The sequence below is a fragment of the Ciconia boyciana genome, chromosome 1, assembly GCF_034638445.1.
Source record: "Ciconia boyciana chromosome 1, ASM3463844v1, whole genome shotgun sequence".
NCBI lineage: Eukaryota > Metazoa > Chordata > Aves > Ciconiiformes > Ciconiidae > Ciconia > Ciconia boyciana.
Window position 1 is genome coordinate 28,348,762 of NC_132934.1, and position 27,115 is coordinate 28,375,876.

Consider the following 27,115-nt stretch of genomic DNA (forward strand, 5'->3'; position numbering starts at 1 on the left):
TGGGCAAGATTCTTACTGCTGAGATACATATCTAGAGAGGGGATTAGGGAATTAGAACATAAATCCCTTTTCTTACTTTGTAGTTCTCAGCAATTCTTCATCTCTGAGCTTTGCATTCTCAGAACTTAATGACAGGGTGCTGCATGAGGAATTACTAATGCAACTTATATGAAGCACACCATGAACTCCAAACATAGGTTCCTTTGTATAGCATGCCAAAACCATATTCTTACATGTAATCATCAAAACAAATAAAACATGCTATTTTGAACTAGAAGATTTTTAATGGCTATTTTGTAAATAATAATCTGTCTTTATGTATGGTTCTGTCCTGCAGCGTAGCATTTGGTGGTGTCTACTACTGCAATCCACCATGTAATCGTTGCTCACATAGAGGACTCACTTCAGCTAAAATTTCAAGTTGCATGGTCCAGAGTAGAAGACACTGAATGTGAAATATCAAACAAAAAAACTGTGCATACTATCAGCTTCCTTCCCTTCCCTTCCCATTGTTTGCTCCCCTTTCCACAACATCACGCATTAATTTAATACAGAACTTAAGAGTTAGGTCCTCAGCAGTGTTAAAGGTATAACAATGCTTTCTCCATACTCACTTTTGGCACATGTGGATTAAATTCTACTGCTCTGTGAATAGCTTCTACTGCATTCATCTCTGCAGTACTCAGCCCTCGCCTTGAGGCAGCCTCTGGAGAAAATCTACAAAAGCAAAGAAACAAACACATTAGGTCAGAAACGCAAGTAAGAAAAAGCCAGAAAAGGAATCTAGAACATGGGCCCATGTAACCAAACTGAGTCAATTTCCTATGCTCTCCAAATTTCCATAGCAAGTGGAAACTCTGAGCGATCTATTACATCAAGGCCAATGAAAATCCCAGCAGAAGTGGAAAGCATGTTTGCATCTAATCATGGCAGAAAGTCAGTTCAGTCCTTTCTCTGTCACTAATCTAAATTTGCTCTAGGTACCTTGCTAAGGGGCATATTCAAGGCTGAAGTTGCAGAAAAAAGAAAAGCAAAAAAAAACCAAACCCAAAAAACAATGCCAAATTATTGTTGGAGGGTTTCTATTAAAAACAGGTTTGGGGAGGTTTTAGGGAGGTTCCCAACCCAATGCCCCTGGGTCAGGTTGGGATGGAAGCACGATGCAGCAGCAGTAGCGGGTGGTCTACTGGCCGCAGCACCATTGAGGGTAGCATGCCCAAACTGTGGGCAAATCATCTGCCCCAGTGAATGAAAAACCAGACCATGCAATCTCTTTCTCACCTCACACCCCACGGCTAACTCCAGAGCTGTACTTGGCAGGCAGACACCACAGGGAAAGCTGTGACAACCTTAGCCCTGCCCTCCCAAGCTGGAGTCGCTGTGTAGGGAGGAAAGATGTTGCAGTAGGTACTGGCGATCTACAGGATAAAAAGAATGAAAGAAAATTACTTAGATCTTGATGTGTACATACACTTTAAAAGCAAAAACTGTCAGGATGTCAGTCAAGAAAATGGCTTTCCACTCTACTTGCTTTCCAACTTTAGGGAGGCATTCGACCCTCAAGTGCACAGACACAACTCTGCCTGGGATTTGTGTGAAGGCATCTGAGAGCAGAATCGGGATTTTTGAGCTCCATCTCACAAGGAGCTGAGCACCCTTTCAGAGCTGGCCAGTGCTCTCAAGTCCACAGGCATCAAGCAGGTGTGCTCAGCACCTTGGAAGGTTGAGACCCAAGAGAAAACCATAACAGGAATGAGCAGATACTTTTGTCTCTAAAAATATGAATGTCATCTACCTCTCAGAATCCCTGACATAGTAATGCTAAATCCACCTGCCGCTATTTAAGTAGATGAGCAGTCTTCTGACAGCACTTGTAAAATGACATTGCTACCAGTGCATCCACATTTATTTATTACCTTTTTGTGGTCAGGTTTATACAAAGTTGAAGAGGTTCAGCCACACAACACCTTTTAGTTGCATCTTCATTATACTATCTAGGAAGACAAAGCTCACCCAGACAGTATACATAAAAGTGAAACAAGAATTGAATTTATGCTATTTCTCTTCTTTTCTTCTTCTATAATATTTGAAGTGCAATGTTTGATCACTGCAAATTTTTCTTATATATAAAGTAATTTTATGAATTTACTGCAGGACTGAATTCTCCTGCTAACCCAGCAGATTGTTAGGGTGTGGGCTGAGCTAAGAGAAATCTTGAGTTAAATCAGGAATTTTGCTAGACAGTGGCTCTTATGCACTTACTTGTCAGAGACAGCTCTGGCTTTGAGCAATGCAGCTGTGTAACATATTGTGGCTGATTTTGGTAAGCTTATATCTGTTGAAAAGAAAGAAAAAAAGTAAATATCTGAAAATTTAAAAGTCTGCAGAGAGAAAAAGTGTTTGATTGATACTTCAGAGTATGCATGGCATATGCAAAATTATTATGTGAATTCAGAATAATTTCTGATCTTGAGACTTGTACTCCCAGGTCACATGGATTTTTAAATTTCCACCCAATATACAGGCTTTAAAACCTGTGTTAATGACCACTGGAACTGCTATTTAAGCAGCAACTGGGTTAATTAGAGAACTAATTCAAAGAATGACATGACAGAGACATAATGAAAGAATTCATTACTTCATACATAAATGGATAGGTAACCTGGAATACATGAATTTTTCCATAGTTCACAAAACATCTAAGTAATAGCTGAGGGGTATATTATTCAATCCTCTTGTTTTCACTCAGAAGCAGTTGTCCAATATGAATATGTGGCAGCTATACAAGTTAAGACAGCTATTTAAGTAATAATGCATTTGACTTGCAAGCAAACAACCATTACATTTATTGCAGTTAAAGATCAACAGTAAAATAAGATGTTTTGTCTCTTAAGGAAATCCTGGACCAAAATATTCACCAGATAGTCTCTGGCCATTTTATGCTCTTCTAGAGACACACAGGAGCCATGACTTAACCTGACTTAACCCATTAGTTCAACTTAATTTGTACCTGTTCTTTACTAGTAGATTGGCACAAAGCATCCAAAAGGTAGAGAGAAATGCTGCTTAACAGATTTGAGTTATTAATTTGTTCCCACTGTTACAGAGAAGAATTTACTTCCACACTAGTAATCTACCTAGCAGACACATATTATATAGTGACTGAAATAATCCAGCATTAAAAAGTTAAAGATTACAGCTAAATGGAGAAAAAAAAAAAAAAAAAAGAACAACCCCTACTAAAGGCTGGATTCTGCAAACACTTCTGCACACTGCAATACTGTAGCTTCCTACAGTAAATAGCAAATACACAGCCTAGTAAACACAAGGCACTGGAGCAGGCCCACTGTAAAAGTGAAGAGCAGCTAATCTGACTATTGTTCTAAGAAACTATCTATCCCTCAGTTTGTCATTAAAGTTTATTAGAAAGACGAAATTACCATAGAGCTTGGTAACTTTAGGGTTAAGAGAAACTTGCGATTTACTGAACCCCAGTGCCTTGCAAGACAGGGCTCCAAAAAGGAGTTAAAGAGGACAAGCAAGTCATATCTCAGCAGTCACCATCCTTCACTTACTAACAACCAAGCAACCAAGCAGAACATTGTTCTGTTAGACAGAAAACATAGCCAGAATGACTGAGGCACTTTGCAAATGCTACCTGTTAAACCTTCTCTATTGTCTTTTGATGCACTTGCATTTCAAGTATGAGATGTAAAGGTCTTTGTTAGAGGCTCCCCTATAATATATTCCAACTATAATTTCACTGGAGTATCTAATTGTAGTGACTAAAGTAATTAAAATCAACAGCATGCAAAGCAGTCTGGGTGATAGATAAGTTAATTACTCCACTAATAGAAGCTAGCTATAGACACAGATGTGAGCACATCTTCAATGACAGGAGGAGAAAATATTTATAAGCACCTTCAATAACCCTGCTTATACCAGGTTTTCCTTAACATTAGGTGTTGAAAGTTATTTCCAGTAAACAGAAATGACCTTTTTCAGAACATACTGATCCCTGTCTTTCAGTACAAACCTTATTCATCAAATCATAAATGGAGTGAAAGGTAGAGGAATGGGAAAAAAAAAACCCCAAACAAGAAAACCAACAATGTGCTTTATAAGGTTTTCAATTGGTCAATAGAATACCTTATTTTCCCCTTACCTAGCTGAAAACTAGGAGGAATCAAGAGGTCTGGAGTATATAACTGATGTAGCAGAGGAAAAACAGTTGTTATGCCAATGAAAGCTGCTGGCTCAATTTCATCAAATAAAGCAGGTATGTTCACAAAAGCCAGAATGGCAGCAAGAAAATGGCAATTCAGCCATTAATACACAATCCATGAGGTTAAACAATGAGACCACTCAACACACAAAAAACCTCCAACCACATGTATAAAGGCTAGTTTCTGCATCAGATCATTGATACTTGAATGGAGAATGTTCAGTGGAAGTTGCATGGACCAAGTTGTGAGGATTATTACAATTCTTGGCTAAGAGATTAAGATATCATACAGTAGGAACTGAGCTTGATACAGGGTTAAATATACTAAAACAAAACACTGTATCACAAAACAGTATCTTCTAGTAGGTAGTAAGTGCTCCTGAGTTGGAAACATCTGTGCATATAGATTGCAGGATGATCCACAATGAACTGCTGGCATCTGTAAGGAAGGAAAATGTGGTGAGGTGAGGTAAGGCTCAGGTACACCACCTGAGCCATTACTGCAGAAGAAATGAGATTTCTCAAGGAATGTTGTGTTCAAATCTGATCACCCATGGTCAAGAACAACAAAATCAAACAGAAAGATTGGATTGTTTTTGTAACAGTCCAAATGAAATAAAGTTCGAGAGAAGATACAACTGTTCCCTACACATATCCACAACGAACACCAGGAAAGGAGAAGGGCTGCTTAGCTACAGGATAATGTTCCCTTGAATTGCTGAGTCAAGGGAAGAAACCTCTCCTGGAAGCCAGATTTCCAGGTAGAATAATGGGGCAAACAAAATAGCTAATTCTAGGATGGAGCTTGCTCAGCTCATGGAAGGGCTAATATCATGTAGTGAATGCAACAGTGGGGGACCTGACTCACCCAGGAGGCCTCTTCCAGTACTATGCTCCTAATGAGCAAGCAGCAATTATTTGAGTATAATATTTACAGTCCCTTGGCAATGAAGAAATACATATAAATGTTCATGTTTATGTTGCTGTGGAGATAGCTCTCAGTAGGTCCATGCCTGCTTCCCTCCAAAAGTGTTTTGCTTTTTATTTGCTCCATATTAGACTGTAAGTATTTGCTTCTGCTATATCCTGGTCTGATCACTACAGTACTTCAAAATCCTCATATAATTTAGGCTTCATCTCCAAAATTAGACCCTTGTATTTTAGAGAAAAGTATAAAACAATTATGTATTGTTACAACTTGAATTTAGCAAGGGAATCAAGTATAAACTAGCCCTAGGAGATACGTCCTCTGTCAGGAACCAAAGTGAAGTTTTTCATAAATGACTGCGTCCAGCTCTGTGAGCCATCTGGCAAAATATCTTCACATACACTGCTTCCCACCCTCCTGTGATTACTTGTGGAGCTCCCACAGTGTGCTGAAAGATGCGACTGCTATTCTGTTGTCAAAACCATCAGGACATTTTTGCCTAATAAGAACTGATGTGTCAGTCTAAAAAAGGCTCTCCTTCTTCCTTATTGCTTGTATCTTTAAACAGAATACAAAATAGTCTAAATTTATGAGCATTTTCTTTCGATTAGCACCAGTCAGCTATGGGGAGGGTTGGGAAAGTGAATTCTTACTCGCCATTTGCTTCATAAGCGGCTGCTTGTGAGAGTGAACTAACGGAAAGGTGCTATGGACAAAGACTTGCAACCGTAATATCACTACTTCTCTGGCTCAAGATATCCAGCATATGCCATATATCATCACAATAGGTCATGGGATTTATTGTTTTATAAAATAGCAACTAAACCAAGAAATTATGAATCTGGATATGGACTGATGCAACATCCCCTATCCAAGCCATCAGAAGGCCCTAAATGTGAAGAGACAGGCATGCTGCAATTGCTTTAGTCATTAATAAATTTAAAATCTAAGTCACTAATCACAAATTATTCCCTATTTTGACCCCAAAGCTTATGTTATTCCCAAGTCAACAATACAGATTCCTATGGGCTTAATTTCAGATAGTTGAATAGTCTTATCCACACTAGTAGGACTTAAATATTTGCTGAAATAAGCTGTAGATCTGGGGCCATAATTTGCACAGTAAGATCCTTACAGTCAAACTGCTAGTTCTTCATATAGCACTGGAGAGAGACTACATTAAGCTGTTGGAATCATACACATTTCCAAATATATAACTGAAAGTATATCAACAAACTGGAAGAAGTTATACGACAACGTAAAAAAAAAATGGTGGAATACAGGACATGTATTGTGCTATGGCTTGAGGGTGAACCCCAGCTCTGATTTTCTCTCCCTCAGCCTGTCTGTAGACTCTAGTGTTTAAGTGATAGGACAACACTTGCCATGTCAGCACGGAACTCCCCCAGTTCTCCGCACCTGCAGGCTAGATTGTCAGCTCTTGCACAGGTGGTAGGAAAAATTGCTTATGGGAAAGATTGAAAGTGCTCTAGCAAATAAGTATGTGCAGGCTGGATCAGTGATGACAGAAGAGAGATGCAGTCATCTATAAAGACACAAACATTAAGGAAGAAAGTGAATTAATCTGATACAAATGGTTAAAAGCAAGAGTAATGGGATGGAATTCAATAAAGGAAAGTATGAACTAAACATCAGGGGAAAAACACTTTGTCAAAAAGATCTAATATCCTGTAGTATTATCTCCCATGAAAATAGTCATTGCATTTTTCCACAAAACGTGGTAGAAAACATGCTGGAGGGAGCAAAACTATGAACATGATCTAATGCTTACTTTGTGCTTGCAAAACAAAGCGGTTCCGATTCTCTGTACTCCTGACATTCTTCCTCAGTGGCGGGAAACACCCCACTCAAACAAAGACATAGCCACTGTGTATGTTAAGGCCTGGATTTTGGTCCCTGATAGGATGGGAAAAACATTTCAGCACAAATAAAAAGTGTTTATTTTGCCATGACCACAACTAAACCTTAAACTGTTCAGTTATGGGAAGATTTTGAGGGTCACTGCTGGTTGTAAACATTTCATATGCAACTCTTGCTGAGATGAATATCTCAGTGACCAGGCAGATGTCAGCCCCTTTGATTTGACCAACTTCAATCCTAAATGCATATAGAGGGGAAGGAATCATTTCTCCTATAGGAGATTAGAAAGAGCAAGATTAGTATAATCAGTTTAGACATTTTGTGCTTTTGCACAAGCAGGAGAAACAAAAAACCCCACAGAATCATACGGTAAAAAAAGAGACCAGATGGTATGAACAGACACAGAACTGATGCGGAGACCTAGTTGAAGTGAGAAGTGATTTTGACATGGAGAAAATAAACTAGTTCTTAGAAGCAGAAGATGAAAAAGATGTAATGGGAAAAAAGACAAACTATTCTCTTGATACTGCTGTTACACAAACTGGAGGTCTTACCTGATTTGCACCTCTCAGGGAAGGTAGACTAGGCTTTGGTATGACCTTAACTAAAAGGAACTTTCTCTTAAGGTCTCTCTTTTGAAGAAACAAAAGGATTATAAAATAGTGTGCATGAGGTAATGGTTGCTTCCATACTGCCACTTGCTACACCTTTAACTCAGAAGAAAACCCTTTCTTGCACTTAGAACATCTACCCAGTTAGCTCCACCAGGTAGAACATCTTCTCAAAAATACCAAACATAATCATAGCAAGTAATGAAACTGACGGAGCGGAGCTGTGATCTCAAATATATACATATACACAAAAACCCTGGAGACCATAGCTAATATAACTGAAGACTCCACGCAATTGGTTCATCAGTCTGCAAGTCTACAAAAGAAATGCCTTCAAGTTCAATGTAAATAGAATTTACCCATTTCATAAGTCTGTAAGGACAAGAAGAAATTGGACAGAGGGGGACTGGAGAAAGGAGAGTAGCCCTGAATAGGCTACATTTTAGAGAACTAATTTCTCTACATTTAATGTTGGATTAATGTTTGGATTTCACTAGGTTGAAAGTATTCCAAGACAAAGAAGATTCTGTTTCTGAAGTGTTTCTTCAAAGGCTGCATTTTGATTTGACACTAATTTAAAGTAGGATTCTTCGAAGTAAGCCATTACCAAATAAAAAAGTGTCATAGCCTAGAGCAGAATGAGACCTTTTGTATTTAAAACCCACTTTCTTCCTCTATATCCTCTAGTCTAAATTATCTTCTCAAGTGAACTCTGAATTTGTGACTGTTTACATGGTGACATGGTCTTTCTCTTTCTTTGCAAGGGGGTAAGTGAAAGGGGAATCTGTATAAGGTGTTCCTTGGGCAAACCACAAAGCTTATAGTCTCACTGGAAAACACTGTCATTTAAAAAAAGGAAAGCAAAGACAGGTTTAGGGAGGAACCACTGCATCACTATGACTAAACACATAGGCATCCATTCTTTTTAAATCTGACTTTCAATTGCCAGAAAGGTCTGAGTTTTCACACAATGCCCAGGTTACCAGATAACAACAATCAAAGCAACTGGCTGCCCAGGGAAGTTAATCATTTGCTCTAAGCATTACAACAAGCAGACCTACTCCACTGGAAAACAATCTGTTTAAAAAGCAAGGAAAGAGGAGCAGAGAAACTTTATCTACTAGGAATACCAGAAGCTTGTTCCATCAAGAACAGTCCCTTTAGCAGCCATAACTATTTCTGCTGTAAATAACACAGATATGTGTTAAATCAGAGCCAAAAATCCTTTCAGAATTCAACAGTATTTAGGTCATCTGCACTCTATTGACAGGCACTGAACTTTGAAACCATAATGATGTAGCTCAGCAACAGTGCATGCCTTCCCACTAATGAGGCCCTTTTTCCATGAATAATGAGTATGGACATCAGCTCTGTTGCCAGGTACATAATATAAACACAATTTAACACACGGCTTTTGGTAAAGCAGTGTGTCTGCTTGCAGAGGCTGAGGCTGAGGTTTCGCATAATGTGATCCAATTTTTTAGCCCAGGGTGGGGGCAGACTGCTCAAGGAAATAATTTGTTCATATGTTATCAAAATACAATAAATCAGGTTTGGTCTGACTCAAAAAAAGGCAGTGGAGTGGGACCAACAGAAACTGCAGATAGGAAAGTATAAATGAGTTCATTGTTTTATATTCCAATAAATCTTACAACACATGAAGCTGATGAGTTCTAAAATGAGCTGAGACTCCCTGAGACAGGCCTTCGGAGACTCATGAACTGTAAGGGTTATACTGGTTAAGCCTGTGTTTGCTGAGTCCCTGTGCATACCCAGTGTATACACACACCTTTGTTTATATATGGCAAAGCATGAGTTGAAACTGCATGGGTTCAAACAAAGTAAGAAGAGTTTTATTTTGAAAAGCCTCATTTGTTGCATTTATGACCTCAGTTTTGACTCTGTCAGATGCTTTTGAGAAAACAAAATGCACCTTCAAGTTTTATCAACTTCCATGACACAAAGTACCACTATAGTATTGTTTAAAACTACGGATCAGTGCTTTAGTATGCAAAAGTAGAGCTGGCACAGGAGTTTAGTCTGAGATTTGGGAGGGCATGGCTTAATTCCCTGTTCTGTCACAGTTCTGCTATCTCCCAGGGCTATTATAACTACATTAAAGACTAGAAGGTGCCAATGTCCTGTGGTGCCTGGGGGATAAAAATGGGCATTTCTATTTACTTGCTTCTTAACGTGCCAAAATAAAGACCATGGGGATCTACATCTGTGTCACAGGAACTACTGAAATACAAGGAGCTACAAGAAAGCCTCTGATGTTACCACTTTAACTGCAGACTTCTTCAACCAGACTAAACACAACCAAGACCTCTCCCAGAGCCATTACTGCTACTGCATGGCAGTACTCAAGGGCCTGGGTGACATTTTGATCTCCGCTTAGAATGATTTGTCTCCAGAAAGAGTTGAAAACATTCTAGGCTGGACTGGTAGCAGTGACTATCACTAATGTTGCCTGTAATCAGCCGCTTATTTATCTTTCATTAAAGAACCACAGCTCTGCCACAGTCTACTGCAGGGGTCTGAAATTTGGCAGGATGATCGCGTTAGTATCAAGCCAATGGTCTATTGCTAGTTTCATTAAAATTTATCTTAATTTCCTAAGTTACAAGATGTTAGAAGAAAGCATTTAGCACATATTCAGTAGAAGCTTCTACAATTTTTTCAGTTATATCCTCCATAGATTCTTTGCTCACCAAGTACACACATCTCAGTACTCCAATAAACTTATGCATCATCCTCTTGCCACTGTTCCAATGTGATGATATGGGGCCAAGTACTGCGGCTGACAGTGAGAAGCCTCTGTCTGCGTGGGCTATAACTGTTCTGCTTTTTGGCATCCAGGCAATACAGCAATGTCAAATGAAGAGGAGGCAGAAGCCACAGAGAAAAGGGTAGACAGAAAAGATGCCTGGTAAGACAGGAGTTGGAAAGTGGGTGAGGAGATGTATCATGGCCATCACTGACTGCCCTGAAGAGAAGATTGGCATAGGTAGTTAGGAGAGGCAGAAGACTGGAATTGGGAATGAATGGTACTGGCTGAACAAGGAGCCTCTGGTAGGAACTGGGAGCAATAGAAAGCTCAAACTGACCATGCAAAAGAGAAGTAGAAGACAATTCAGTAGACAAATGGGACAGAAGATCAATTAAGGGCAGGCTGGAAAAGATGCTAATTCCTTCAAAGAATCAAAGAGAAGAGTGGCCAAAGAACTGTGGATATAGGCTCCAGAGCCCATATTAGTACCCATTTATACAACAGCACCTCAAATGATGTCCATCTGCCTTTTCAGAAACTTTGGAAGTTACAAGCCTTAAAATCTCTGTTCAAAGAACACCAGAAAGGCTGTAAGAGCTAGTAGTTAAGAACATTTTAAAGGCTGTAAGATCAACCTAGAGAAAGAGTTAAGAAACATCAAAATTAAGGCTACCTGTTTCACTTAATTCAGCTATTTGATTCATGTGTGTTATGATTTTATTTTTAGTTATATGATTACATAATATTCCTTTCATAAACTCCCTTGCCATAATCCAGTGCATAGATTGAGACTTTTCTGAGGATGACTGAGGACTGTGTAATAACACAACAGGAAACTGATGGCTGTAGGATTCCTGATTCACTTGTTGCAGAACTTGGAATGTGGATAGTGAGTAAGCCAGGGACTGCAGGAAGAGGATGAAGAGTGGCACTGTGAAGGTTGATGAATGCTGCTCAAGAGATCTGGACTGTATTCCTGTTTCTGTCACAAAGTTTCTACACAATACAAGGAAAACCCATTTAATTTAAACTAAACAAAGTATGCCAGTTGGCGCTTTGTACTGAGTCCTTTCTCTGTTTGAGACCCTGGTGTCTGAATTCAAGTTCAAAGGGCTAGAGCTGAAGTCAGCAGGAGCTGTGATTTGAACATAAAAAGTGATGCATAAAAAGTGTTGCATAAACCAATGCTTACTGAAAAATACTGAAAATTAACGTGAAAAGTTCACCTCGTTTTCTGAGCTTTCCAAGTTTTCCCCATAAGACATGAAGTCTGCTACTCACTAGGCTGCTGTGAAGTTAAATCAATTAATGTTTGTAAAGCACTTGTATGCTACTAAGTCAACATTCATAGAAAAGTCCACAAGGGAACTGATAATCCTTTCTTCAGACAAGGTTTGAATAGCATGCAATAAAAAGTCTGCAGAACCTAAATAGTCGTTCTTTAAACATCAACAGAAAGCAAAGCACTGAAGAGCTGCTAGTAAGTGAGTTCCATTACCCTGTACAATGAATTAAGCATGGGTTCGCAGAAAAAATGCACAGTGTTTAATCTTTGGATTAAGGACTGTGTAAGGGGTCTATGAAGCTCGTGCCAATCACCTTAATTACGGTGTTTCCTGAATTTTAAGAGTTTGACTTAGAAACATTGCTTCTGTGTGTACCATATAGAGAAAATATAAATATGTATGAACTTACCATCATACTTCGCTAAGACTGCCTGGACATCTGCATATGCTTGCAGTTCCAACAAAGCCTCTAGCAGGTTTTCATGGATGTTGAACATGCTGAGCAGAGGAAACTCCTTCATCAACTAAAATCAATAACATATGAAAGGGTTAGATTATTAACATGGAAAAGGGTTTCTTGTTCAAAATGCATTGAAATAACCAACACCAAGTTAAAACCCCTCAGTTCCCCTTGTTCTTGGCTCTTTCCCAGAGTTCACTATTATCTCAGGAATTTCTGAGCTCTTAATGGACACTGGGTCAGGTTTCTTGACAAGACATGCTTTGCATAGGATGTAATTAGTCAAATCCAAGAACACAGCTGCCTGAATACATAACACTCCTTCAATTAACAGGCTTCTTCAAAGTGAAGAAGAGTTATCTTACTGTACTGGAAAAGAATCTTCAACAATGTAGCTCCTGTATATCAGTAGTAAGTAATCCAGCACCTCTCTGGTATATTAGTAGAAAAACCCAGAAAATACATTGAAAAAAATCAGAATAAAATCAAATGAGAGAAACTTACATACATGCAGCTATATTACCAAGTATGTGATATTAGATTTGTAATCGTGGATACTTTAGAACCCAACTGCAATTGTGACCAATATTAAAAAAAAATAAAAAAGAAAGAAAGAAAAGGCAGCAAGAATAGGAAAGGTAAAGTTTATACAAATCTAACACTATAACTAAAGAATCCAACTTGTATGACAAACTGAATGAAATGTATAGTTAAAATAATCTAATCCTTTTACATGTAAATGCTTTTACTTTATGAACTAACCCTTTACTTTATGAACTAACCCTTTGAGAGATACCAGGGCTTTAGTTTCAGTGTCTGTAGAGATTCAAATGACTGAAGCTGATATTCTATTGCATCTCCTTTTTGAAGCCATGCTTATTAGAAGCATCCATGTTTTTTACTGCAGAACTGATTAAATAATATTTTTTATTGTCAGAGTGATTCTCTAAAGAGCTGAAGTGTTAAAAGATCCTTGCTTCCTTGTGTCCTCTTTATGGCTGTTATACCTTAACTGCCTACATGATGTACATTGAGTACAAAAAGGTCCCACACAGTGTGGAAATAGGACAGCTGATATTACTGCTGTACTTCAGGAACTTGCAGGGGAACAGTATCATTTACAAGCTCTCTGAGATGGTTTATGAGAACAGAAATACTATAACAAACCAAGTAAAGAAAATTATTCAAGGTCAGCCTTGCTCAATTTGAAAACAGTAAGCTGGACCTGAAAACTCTGTCACTTAATAAACCTACCTTTGAAGATATAAATAAAGAAACCAATGAGAACCAGCAAATCTTAATCTCACAAACAGGTAACACAAACATAAAAAAGCCAGGATTGAAACAAGAGGGGTGGAGATTCGCCAATAACTTTAGGAAATGAGAAACAGGTAATGCACTAAAGCTTCTTCACTCTGTTAAGGAAGAGACCTTAACAGGTAAACAGAGATGCAAAGCGCAGAGAATTTCTTCCTTGTGTTAATGGTCTGGCATAAGCTAATGTAAGAACTATTCTGACCTTAACAGATAAGTCTGTCTAAATTTGGCTATCTGGATAGTACTGACTTTGCTGCAGTTTGAGGATTATTAAAATATCACAGACAAGGATGGCAGTGTTTTGTTTAACTGATTATATAAACTTCTGGTGAGAATCATGATCACTGAGAGAGCAGCTGAAAGAGCTCATTGAATTTTTTATGCTAGTGGCATGGCGATGGCCATAAAGCTCCTAGTTTCAATGGTAGGAGCTGAACCTGTGAAAAAGAACACAAACAAAACTGCATAGTTTGCAGGCTTTTCTCCTTCTCCAGTTTTCAAGAAAAAAAAAAGGACCACTGGCCTTGGTGCTCATCTAGGTAAGTGGAAGGATTTGACAATAAAATAAAAAGTTTAAGTCATTGCTCATGAAGAAAAATAACTGCAGGTGAAAATTCACACAGTTGGATTAATCAGTTAAGGATCCAGCATAGAGCATACTTCTCTTCATTCTTGTCCTTACTCACTATGGCATTTTTAACAGAGGAAGCTACTATTTGGCTGGAAAAAGCATGACAGAATCTGGCCCTACGTAAATAGTGATTTAAAGTTCAGAATGAACATATTGCAAAGAAACCTCTCCAAGGGATTAAGAAAGATTATCCCTGCTCATTGAGAATGAATAATGGCTGGCAGAATAACATTCCCTCCATCAGTGAAGAAAAGGGAAGAGCTGCAGCTAGTTATAGATGTACTGTGGCCAGTAAAAGCTCTTACTCTGGTTCTCCGTTTCTCACTGACATCACTCACTGATTATTTTTTTCTATTTTAATTAGGTTCTGTCAGAGTGATAAACCCTGCCTAAGACAGCAGCAGAATAAAGGTCACTGTCTGGACTGCTAGGCCTCCAAACTGACAAGTGTTAAAAAAGGTTTCATCTGGGAAAGGTCGAACGTTAAGAAGTGCAACCGAGTTATAATGAACTTGGTTGCTATTGTAGCTACAAAAATAAAACACCGCTAAGTAGCCACTCAGCTATTCGAACACTGACTGTGCACAAATGACAGCATGTTTGCTATTAAAAAAAGGGAAAGAAAAAGAAGAGAGGACATGAACTTATTTCTCTGTTATCTCAGGATGTATATAGTTTGCACTGCAACTAATTTTCAGTGACAGTAAAAATTTGGCTTTTGAGAAACTTCCCAGAAAGTAAAGCCACTTAGATGGAAGAATATTATGACAGGTCATCTTTTAGGCCTCAAAATTAAAGCAAACACCAGGGAAGAAAGAAAATGCCACAAAAGTTGCAACATAGGCCTGCTGGATGGTCAGGGCAGGCCAAATACTGCATCATGCTGAAGAGCAACAGAGAGCAGACTGTGAGCCTGCTCCCCTCCCCTCCCTAGCAGATGGACAGGGAGGCTGGCACATACTCCACACAGAGATTTAAAGAGGGGCACGTTATCCATGAACACAAGATGAAGAATGCACCGTCAAGTTCCCCAGACCTGTACAGCATCGAGCTCTAATCTGGACTCTAGTTTAAGAGGCACAGACCTCCCTTTGCACCCTTTGTGAAGTTACAGACTAACATTTGCCAAATTGTTTGGCTTATCAATTTTAATTCTCTTTACATCTTTACTGACAAATGCTTTCATTTGAGTGGCAAGCACTGCCCTTAAAGAAAAGACAAAGGCCCTGTTATCATCTTTCTCCACACCTTAAGATCGCAAGAGACAGTCATCAAATTCAGCACTCAAGATTTCTCACCAAAGCCGCTACAGCTCTTTACATAAACACTAGTTAAGACTAAAAGTTTCATTGTAAAATTCCAGTTAGTTGGCTTCTCAGCTGGTATGAAAGAGCTGTGCTCCAGTGAGCGAAGCTTATTTTCATAGCATATGAAAACAGACATCACACAGCTATGAATGTATTCCCTTACAATATAAGGATGTTCAAACAGCTATTGAACATACTATACTGAATCTATGTTCACAAGGATTTTACTTTGAACTTGTATTGGTCAAAATACTTTCTAGTGATGAAATTCAGACCTGGGGCTGGGTTAGCCCATATTCTGTTCTAATTGCTCTGCATATCTGGGGGGAAATAGACACGTGTAGAAAGTGGAATTACTTTTCGCTGATTCATGTCACTGTAAATATACAGAAATGGTAGCTTGTGCAGATAATGAATTGTTTTTAATTTTTTAGATAAGTATTTTGGAAGTATAAGGACACAGAAAAATTCTGGAAATAAGCCTGACATAATCGGATATCTTATCACTGGTCCTGGGAGGGCCATATTTCCAGACTCACCCCAAACAATATTGCAGGGTGTAGGTTCAATGATTTTGTGATGGATATGAAAACGTGATGATCACAAAAAATGCTTTATGATACAAGGAAATCCATATCTGATTTATTGGATGAGGAACAAGTTTTATCTTCCAGAACAGTTTAATGCAGAGGACTCCCTTCCCTGAGAATATTTCAGTCATCAGCATTTTCTCATTTAGATCTAATTTTTGAAACATTTTCAAGGAATGTAGCTTTAACTGTTGCATCTGTTATTCTCCCTGTGATGACATTAACATCATACATCAATTAGCAATGATACATTATTTGCGTAGAAAACAGCTTTAAGCTACAGTTTATGCCTACAACTAGACCATGGAACTCAAGGGACTACAGAGGTGGATAAATGAATGATCTTATATATAACCTGGTGTTGACACATTTATTCTCCGTTTGCATTATGGCTCTATGCATGGTCACATATTTTATGGGCAGTGCATGCAACCATTCATTGCTGCTCATACTCATATCTTCTCAACAAACAAACAAAAACATTTTTAGATCAATGCATTCAACTGAATCCGTTCATAAATATGAAAACTGAATTCAGCTTAAAATGAAGAAACAACAAGCAAACAAGAGAAATTCAATGCAAACAGTGAAACTGTTACAACCTTAATTCCTAGCGTATCTGTTCCTGCAGCGGGTATCTGAAATGGTAAAATCTGTCTCCTCAAAGAAGAATGACTGAGGCTGTCATCTTCCAGGTGCAACTGTCCACCACCATTGAAGAATCAAGCACACAGTATGGATAACACTGTTATTTTCACAAGCGCTTTGCATAAACTGCTTTCTTGTATATGACTTGTAATCTGTAAGAACTCTTAACTGAACAAGGTAGAAAAGGCAAAGCTCCAAGCCATTTCTGAGTAGAAAAACAGAAACCTCCATTTCTGTGGGCTTCACTGTCTACAGCTGAGCTTTCAGATGTCAAAGCTCTGACTGAAGCTTACCCTGGGCTTGAGGTATTTATAACATGTCACTCTACGTTGACTCTTTGATGTCTAACAGGATACACTAATGCTTAAGTTTTTCTCCTGGCCAGCTCACCTGGCAAGGACAGAAGGGAAGAAACATTGTCAGCAGACTAAGGCTAGCACACAAAAAGGCTCCGTTAACAATGTCAGATGCTTAAAAATTAGGCTAACTCCTGGTCCTAGAAGTGCAACTCATTCCAGCGCAGTCTCATAGTGAGTGGGATTCACGTGACATAAACAGACACTCTCATAGCTCTTGGAGTTGGAAAATGATCTGAAATACACCAGACCTACCTGAATTAAAGTTCTGCTTAATTATAGCAAAAGTAGGATTCTGTCATTTAATGCATTTCTCTATGTGCTACATTCCTTCTGGCAAATAATCACCGTTTCGTTTGGAAGCAGCTCTGCAGTTACTCTTTTACAGCTCAGAGAGGATAGAAACTGCCAGAAAGAAGCCAAGTCTGCCAGATCCTGTTCTTTTGGAGCTTGGAAACAATTAGCAGTAGGATCCACATATTTTCATCCATGTGTGGAATTCAGGGAATTTGACATGTCATCCATCTAACAGTTGAACTTCAGAATGTCAGAAAGGAGACTCAGATCCAGTTTACACTAACTGTGGGATGGCACAGGTATAAGATTGGCTGGCATTCCATTTTTAATTTGGCAAATGTGAGTTTAGTCCTAGCACTCCATGATATTCACAGATAATACAACTTCTCCTCAATGCAGGATTAACAATGAGTCAATAAAGTGAAAAATATCTTACCGAATATGCAAACCCTAAGGAAATATGCTAGAACATGCAGCCTTTATGTTCTCTCTTAATTGGAGGATTAAAGCCTTCAGAGTATGACTTGAGTTCTTTAAGGAATATAATTATGAAAATGCTGTTATTTGGACTGTGTTGTAAAAACGCATGTATTTCAGGAATAAAGATAATTTTAAAGGTAGATGTGGCATGAAACCAGAAAAGTGCAAGTTGTTCCAGATGTACATTTGCTATTAAACAATCACATCACATAAAAGTAGTAATAGTGATAAATTATAATAATGTTTATTACATCAAAGATTAGCAACTTTATAAAGCATGAAAATAAAGTCATTACTCATAGCCCTCTTCAAAAGCATTCCTTTATTTGCATCATCCCAAAGTACTTTTTGCAGAAAGTTTGCCATATTTTTAGAAGTAGATTTTTAAATGAAATTAAAGTGAGGAAATTATCTAGTCACTCAGAAATGGGCTAGGAGATTCCAGAGAGATAGAAGAGCGTAATTAAAGGACAATACAAAGCCCCTGAACATGGAGTGATGCAAGAGGGCAGGCAAAAAGGAGTCCAAGTTACCAGGGCTCCTACCAAGACTATGTGACTATATTCTAAGACTACATTGTATCTTAACAGAATCACAATGCTGGAAACCCATAATTTATGAGAAACATTATTATTAGGTTTAGGTAGTAGTCACCAAATTTCCATTTTTGAGGGTTTTGCGCAGGATCACAGCCATGACAAAGTGAGGGGTCTGAGTCACATGCAGGTAAAGGGAAGGCATAAACACCACCAGGGGAATCACAGGAGTCTCCATTTTGTTTAAGAGCCTATTCAAATGAGGGATGTTCCAACCCACGCCTCCCACTTACCAATAACATGTGAATCTGTGACAAAACAAACCACATTTGAATATACAGACATATGGACATGTTAAAAATCAGCATTTATCACTTGCTATTATTGCAGTGCTTGTTTGCCAAAACAAGAATTAACTGAAGACACTACTCTGTGGTGGAGATTGGCAAATGTCACTGTTCACAAGTGTAGCACTCTTCTAAAATTTATGAGATAACTCTTGGTCTCGGTTAACTAAGAAGTACTTTTCCTTCAAATTTTAATAAATGGTACTTTAAATAACTGCTACAGATTTTAATAAAGCTAGAATCCCACTCAAGGCAGAGCAGCCTGCTTAACCTGACCTGTGTAACACAAGCCAAAGAATCTGACTCACTAATCCTTGCCTCAAGCACATTTGGGAGAGACAGAGAGTAGCTGCTGATGCAAGTAGGTGCAGGAGTTGTGGTGTTAAGTTGCTAGGGATCATAACATCTTTATTAGCAATTAGTACTCTCTTTCTTTCACACAGTTTGATAATTCAAGGTGCAGAATGCTGTCCCGGCTATGTATTCCCATTACCCAAGAGCAAATCAGCAATGCATACAAGAATACAGAATTCAAGAGAATATTGAACAGAAAACCTAATTCAAAGCCCAGCAAAAGAAGTTGCCAAGAAGGTATGCTAGATTTGCAGAACCATCATACCAGCAAAAAATCACTAATACTGCCGGTCATAAGAAGATAAAAACCCAACCTACCCATGCCATTAAAGTTGTTTTAGTATGTTTTAGTACCCTTTAGAAGCCTTCAAGTGACGTAACTTCTTAAACCATTTTAAATACTCAGGGCAGCCTGAGTGTTTAAACAACTTATCATGCAGCCCATTGATAAGCATGCAGCACTCTAACAATACAAGTTGCTTAGGTACTTATAATTCCTTAGTGTCTCCTGTGGTATAAAATACGCATTTAGAGACTGCAGGTGGGCACTGAGACGAACACATAAACACTTCCAGCTGAAATATCCCCAGCAAGGTTCTCAGAGCTAGGTACACAGAAGTAGACTTCCAGGTCCTTTACTGTGATCTGAAGAGTAATTTCTCAGCAGATATGACTGATCCCAGAAATAAAATGTACTTTTCTGACCCTTAAAAAGTGTTTTGGTTTCTATCCTTCTGCAGAGCTGAGGAAAGACCTGGAGAGTCTCTTCTCTCCCTAAACCTCACTTGTTTCTAAACAAAGCTGCAAAGCATGGGGCGAGTTGCAATTCCACTGTGTCTCAAAAGCATATACTTGTTAAGACTACAAAGCAGTCTTCAAGGGAGCACAGGGCAATGAGGTAGGAGATAAAGACACTCTAGAACAAGTTTCTTTCACCTTCGCTCTGAAAGAGGAAGCAATTAAGAGCTTCCGTTCACTTTGTCCACTAGCATGTCTTCTGCCTGCCGCTCTTCTCTTTCCTAAACTTACATCACCCTTCAATGAAATCTTGTTCCACAGTCCAAATGTTCTCCAGAACAATCCCAAGAAGCTCCAATTAATTTGATAATTCACTTTCTTGCACATACATTTTCACCTGGATACTCCAGTGACCCAGTCAAGGGAAATACCGTGCCGGTCTGCTCCTGAATTCAGTAGTGCAGTCAGTGATCCAGTCACCCGCAAAGTACAGAGAGAAGTGCCTTTGCATACCCTCTACATCCTCTCTGTTTTTAATCAATGAAAAACACAAAACACAAACCCAGCACGCTTCTGGTTTCTTCCATTGTAATGGTGAGGGTATTGTGGTTTAACCCCAGCTGGCAACTGAGCACCACACAGCTGCTCACTCACTCCCTGCTAGTGGGATGGGGGAGAGAATCGGAAGAGTAAAAGTGAAAAAAAACCTCACGGGATGAAATAAGAAGAGTTTAATAATTGAAATAAAATATAATAATAATAATAATAATAATAATAATAATAATAGAATATACAAAGCAAGTGATGCACAATGCAATTGCTCACCACCTGCCAACCAATGCCCATCCCATCCCCAAGCAGCAGCCCCCCAGCCAGCTTTGCCCTAGTTTCTATACTGAGCATAACGTCATATGGTATGGAATATGCCTTTGGCAGTTTAGGTCAGCTGTCCTGGCTGTGACCCCTCCCAGCTTCTTGTGCATCTCCAGCCTTCTCAGCCAGTAGAGCATGAGAAGCTGAGAAGTCCTTCACTTAGTGTAATCACTACTTAGCAACAACTAAAACAGCAGTGTGTTATCAACATTATTCTCATACTAAATCCAAAGCACAGCACTATACCAGCTGCTAGGAAGAAAATTAACTCTATCCCAGCCAAAACCAGGACAGAGGGAATCAGCAAAGAGCAGACAGAGAGCAGCTGGTACAAAAGACTACCCTTGCTCACCAGCATGTAGCTACTCAGCTTGCAACATTATCCACAACACAGATACAACATGAAGGGATACTGGTGATTCCCCACAGCCACCATTAAGACCTTTCACCTCTGCACATACCAAGTTTTCCAACATCATTTAGAACACACTAGTTTAAATCCTCCTAACATAATCAGCACAACAAATAAAACAACCAGCACTGCAGACTGTCTCCTCAGGGACAGTAAAAGAGATCTAGTTCCCTCACAGACCATATCATGCTCTGTATAAACAGGAATAAAACTGGAATAACTCTGTTGACTAGACTGGCATTATTCCAAGAATACACTAATCAAAATGAGATCATAAGTTAACTCAATATATACAAATAGTGACAGCTGCTGGTTTCTATAGCAAAATATAGTAAATAATTATCATCAGAAACACAAGCAAAAGCAACACCTATGTATGATTCAATTACATGCTTCCATGAAAATTACAGCTTCATAATTCTTATTAATTCAACTCAGCTAAATTAATGACATCCAAGCAGCAAAGACAGCAACAAAATACTATCTCAAAATCAATCACAGAAGCAACAGAAATTCCTACCCAATTTTTTAAAATTAAAAACACCCTGTTTTTAAACATTTTTTTAAACAGTTAAAAAAAATTGTTTTAAATATCTTTAATATAATATTAAAGAATATCATTTTCCTACCAGCAGTGTATACAACCATAAAAACAAAATCTTATTTAAGTCACCAACAACTCATTTTCTTTCCATTAAGGTGTTTTAAGCAGGATCTCAGTCTTTTCTTACATAAAATTCAAGTAAGACAATCTAATCCATCAGTAATGTCCTCAAGATGGCCTCATATACGCAATGAATTAAACACTCTCAAATATTTTATTTTTTTCAAAGTGGCAAAGACTCTCTACATCCCAATCATATTTCCCAGATGGTGTCATGTACCTCTTAACACTTCATTTCCATCATGTTCCATGTCTTGAGAAATCTGTTTTCAATCTTTCAAACACAAACAGGGCCTCCACCCTCTGTCCCCTGATGCTAGATTCAGCAGTCCCCAGCCAACATATTCTTCATATTCTTTTTAGGGTGAATAAATTCATCTCCTCCCTCATCAATCACATAGAAACCTTCAATGACACATTCATGTTCTTCAGACTTCTTCATAAGTATATTATTTATGTCTTCTATGAAGAAATGCAGGATATGCATTCATCAGAAATAAGTAGCTCCAAGTCAGTCTAAGAAAAGCATCTGCAAAGCTGACTTGACCCTGCTCTTGCTCCCAGTGTACTGGAGTTGTGACCTACAGATACTGCTGCTTTTATATTTCATCTAGGGACCTGCTAATTCTCAGCTCTGCTTGCTCACAACAAAGAGCTCTAGAGGCATCTAAATTTGGTTCTGAGGATTCGGCTCGGTGTCTGTATGTGGAAAAATACAGAATGCATTGATCTGAGTTGAAGCTCTAGAAGCTGAAATTCTGTCTTTATACCTCCTTTGTCTTGCATCCAGTCCTTTCATTTTAGCAAAATGTTCCTATTGAGGAGAGACACTTGAAGGACAGAAAACACTAACAAACAATGACTTTGGGTCTCCCTGTCATTGTTGCCTTTCGAGATCCACATTGTACTTAACTTCAACAACACACGATTTTCTCTCTAGTGACAGAATAAGCCATTCATTATAATCAAAGCATTCCAGGTCTCACTTTGCATAAGAAACCCAGGACTAGATGGACACCCAAGTCCCTGAATCCAGTGCTCTGCATACACAATTAACCATACATATCGACATCAGGAGAAGAAGGCTTCACAGAGTATCTGTTCCACATAGCCCTATCTACAAATCACAAAACACTTTCAGCAGCCCATAGTAAGCTCCAGAAGTTGCCATAATTATGATGTGTGACATTTGCATGTGGAAATTCAAAAGTTAATCTTTCTTGTATATTAATGCCAGAACTTAGAATTCCAATGTTTGTCCCCAAACATTTCAGTATTTGTCCCCAAACATTTCAGTATTTGTCCCAGAGTGCCTGTGTAACAAAATTCATGAAGAATCAGTGGAGCTGACTGGACGGAAAATAACGTTTTTGAAATCAACATTCTCCCAGCTGACCACAAGACTGCAGAACCAGGTCTTTCTTCCTCGTCCCTCCTCCTCACACTCCTAGCTGTACAATGCCTGGGTTTTTGACAAGTTCTTTTTCAACACCTCCGTCTGGGAGCCTAGTGATTCTGGGGAGTGAGAGTTGTGTGCCTGAAAAACCCCAGCGAGAGACAGGAAACAAAGTTACTCACCACTTCACCACTTGCCATCTGGTAGATTATTTAGGACGAGGACCTGCATTATTACGATGAACTCTGCTTAATGTTTTAAAAAAATATTCATGAGTGCCCCAGTTCCAGGAGAAGATGCTGGGTGCTGAATTCCAAGCTGGCAGACATACTTGCCCTACTGCCATTGATGCAAGTGCCTAAGCTCCAGAGAAAGTCACTTGCCTTTTTACGTTAAAATTACCACTGACTTGCAGTGAGAATCTCCTTTTCCACTAGGCAGGTTTTGGGACCATTCATCTGAGCTGCCTAAAGCACACTTTACAGGTGCTTCATTCTGGTCTGGGATTCCATTTTGTGCATTTAAAATTTAGGTCCTTCAGCTTAACTTGCAAAACGCTGTATCTTGCCGGGTTCATCTCTACCTCACTTTTGTGGGAGCTGGAAAACGAAGTGTAAGAAAGGAGAACACAGGAAACTGGTAAGCAGTTTAACCATCGTCTCCCCAGAGCTCTAGGGCTCCATTCCTCCTTCTGCCACAGACTTGCTACCTCGGGTAAGGCAAGTCACCTCCTCAAAGAATTGCGTTCCTAATCTGCATCCAGGGGATGTCACTTGAAGAAATACTGGGCATTTGCAGCTCTCTTTAAACTTGAGCATTTTACGTACTTGAAACATATACCATGCCTTATGTGGACAGCTGCTCCTCCTGCCATCCCCAAAATAGCTACTGTTTGGTGTTTCAAATTTGTAGCTTTGTAACTTAGTGACTTATGACTACCATTGGTAGCTCCCTTGCCTACAAAACAGGGATATCATCATCCCCCCATCTCAGAGAGAAATCAGTTCATTGTAGATTAATTACTTGGTTTTCACTTCTCAGTAATAGGTTTTGCAGGAATAAATAACACTGTCCTCAGGTCTGAATAGTGTGATGTAAACAATGCATAGAGCCTAACTGCAGCTTTGCAAGGAGGAAACAGAATACTTAAGACCTGTTTATTAAGTCAGCGGCATTCATTACATGCTTCAGAAAAAATATGTAACTTCATGATCAAATAAGTAAAGATTGCACTCCATTGCACATGTACCAGGATGCGAAATTCAGTCTGTATGGGCAACCGTCTACCTGGTATTTTATGACTTCATAGTGTTGCTTTCGCAACCTTGTAAATGATCTCTTAACTTAATCTTTATATACATTACACATACAAAATGACTATCAGCAGTACTGCATGCAGCAGGAATGGATGCTAACTTGTAAGCAAACACATATAATTTCTATGCTACTATTATCTAAGTATCACATGTGAAACAAATCCAAACTCACATCTCTCATCATTTTCACTGCTTCCCTGGTCCTTCCCAGCTTTCTTGCACACATTGCCAGCCTCCTCTTAATATAAACTAACACATTGGTGTCCCTTCCTGTATAAGAGGAAAAAGAAACAGCATTAAGATAAAAAAGATAAAACAAAGGTTCATTTAATATTCCAACACAAAAGGAAACATAGTTTTCTTGCCATATTTTGTTATTTGCTATCATCAGTACTTTCACAAAAATTTAAATTAAAAATTACCAAATTCTGCTGACTTAGATGTGGCATAACATCACTGAAATCAGTGTAATTACTCCAGACATACAGTGGTATAAATAAGGACCCATGGGTTGGCCTTACACCTATGAAATATAAGCAGATCTGAAAGTATAGAGAACGATATAGGGTATAGACCATCAAGTAATCAAGTGAGGCAAGAAGAACCCCTATGGAGTTATTGGCACAAAACTCTGTGGTCACACACAGAGCATGAAATTATTTACCAATTCACATACATGGTTAAGACAAGAGCATCCATGAAAATGCACATTATATCCTGGCTTTTTTGTAACTTACGATGTACATGCTTGTTAATAGGAGATGTAGCAAAACAAATCCTCATCCTCTAACAGTCTTTTTCATTAATGATTAGAAGAAAAGAAGTATATCCTGAACTTTCAGTTTACAGAGAGCCTTTACTTGTTACCCAGTTATCGTCTTCAAATTCCTCACCCTGCTAATTATGGATGGCAAATTAACATGTTTCAGATATGACAGTCCTATGTGCTGGAAGATGCCCTAACAGCAAAGATGACAGAAACTAAACAGCTGCAATAACTATTCTCTTGGAGAATTCTTACTCGTTTCATTTCTCATTCTCTTCCCTATAATTCCAATGTGAACTCTTTAACATGCTTCTGCACCAACAGGAAATGAGCGGACAGCTAATCATCTATAAAATTACCATATCGTGAAAATATAAGACACCTGCTACAAATTATCTTTGTGTATAGTATGCAGTCTGTAAAGATTTTAGCCTGTTCCTAACATTTTCAAGTCTTTCATAACAAGAACAAGATGTGCACTGAAAACATTCCGGGCACCTACACATTGTTTTAAAGCTGTGATTACAATTTTCAGATAGATTAAGCAGTAGGTTGAAAGGTCTGACTTTAGAAGAAAAAAGTAAATAAGGGAGGGAAGGAATTTCTTTAGCTGTATTTTATAATTCCTTATCTCTGTACTGATTCCTATATATTTAATAAGCCATTTATTAGTTACATCTGTTTCAACATGTTTATGTAGTGTAAGATGTATACATTTCAGGCCAAGCTTCTTTTGAGAAGGAATGCTCAAAAGGCATTTACTTACTATGAAATCAAGATAACATTTCAGGCCAAAATTTTCTGAGGTGACTAATGATTTAGGGCGAGTAACATGAGCCACCTTAAAAAGAAGATTGCCTGTGCTTTCTATAAACTAGCACCTTTTGAAAGATGTTAAGTTGGGTACTCAAAGTCATTATTTACTCTTAAAATTCACATTCTAACATAAAATACTGTATGAAGGAGATGGAACACATGAATAAACAGATATATATGCTGTTGTTCAAGAAATTACATAGTGTTTTTCACCTGTAAAAGATGAAACGCCCATTTTTCATCCCAAAGTCAACTTCAAGGACCAGAAATGGAATGACAGACATCTCAGAACCATAGAGTAACTGCAACACATCTGTCCATGGTCCTTCCTCTCTAAAGAGATCTGAGCTCTCCACCTTTGTAAACCATGTAGAAGTCCAGCATATAATCAAGAGAATCCTACTTGAAGCCCCTGTGTCCAAGGCACCATCTGAGGCTGCAACTTCTCTAACTTCTGTGGGTGCACACTGGCATTATCAAGGGGAGGCTGTGTGGTATAGAGAAGTGCAACGATCTAGCCCCTCCTGAAGCCACAGTCAGAGCTGGCAGTCACTCTTCAGCCCCTCCTACTCTGTGGCAATGCACTTAATTTTGCAATTCAACTGGTTGCTTCCTCTGCTGTAATACTGAAGGTTCAGGGTGTCAAATTTGATGATGACAGTAGCCATCTAGCACACACAGGTTACAAAATTACCATACGTACATTTGCCTGCACAAACTTAACCAGGTTATCTTGTACATAAGCATCATGGCAGTGTTTAATTAGTCTTATTGTGTACTTTTCATACAATCATTGTCATTTTCTGCACTCAGGATGGATTGAATGCACAAATTAAGGTTTCACAGACAACCATAAGCCTGCTAGAGCCTGAAAATGGCTTCAAGGGCTCAGCTGCTCTATATTTTTATTTTCTCCAGAAATAAGCAAATCATCCTAAACATAATTTTATAACCAACAAATGTTTAAAATACTACCCCCAAGCTTTATAAAACCTCAGGTTTTCAGGTGTAGACTTGTGTACACTTTTGAAACCAGAGATCATAGACAATTTCACTCTGTACAGTTTTTATCAGCAATCTTCAAATTATGTGAGATAGCCAGAGGCTGTG

General features: G+C 38.6%; 1 protein-coding gene across 14 annotated transcripts in view; it reads right to left on the bottom strand.

Moving 5' to 3' along the window:
• ST7 (suppression of tumorigenicity 7) overlaps positions 1–27,115 on the bottom strand; it is a 162,591-nt gene that overhangs the window by 24,288 nt on the left and 111,188 nt on the right. For all 14 annotated transcript variants that reach the window (XR_012042472.1, XR_012042471.1, XM_072861390.1 and 11 more), the window contains 4 exons: positions 24,596–24,693; positions 12,111–12,225; positions 2,263–2,335; positions 615–717 (listed from right to left, as the gene is read on the bottom strand). Coding sequence is in view for 12 of the 14 variants with exons in the window: in XM_072861390.1 (XP_072717491.1) it covers positions 615–717; positions 2,263–2,335; positions 12,111–12,225; positions 24,596–24,693 (389 nt within the window). In the remaining 2 variants the exon portion in view is untranslated. The remainder of the gene's footprint in view (positions 1–614; positions 718–2,262; positions 2,336–12,110; positions 12,226–24,595; positions 24,694–27,115) is intronic.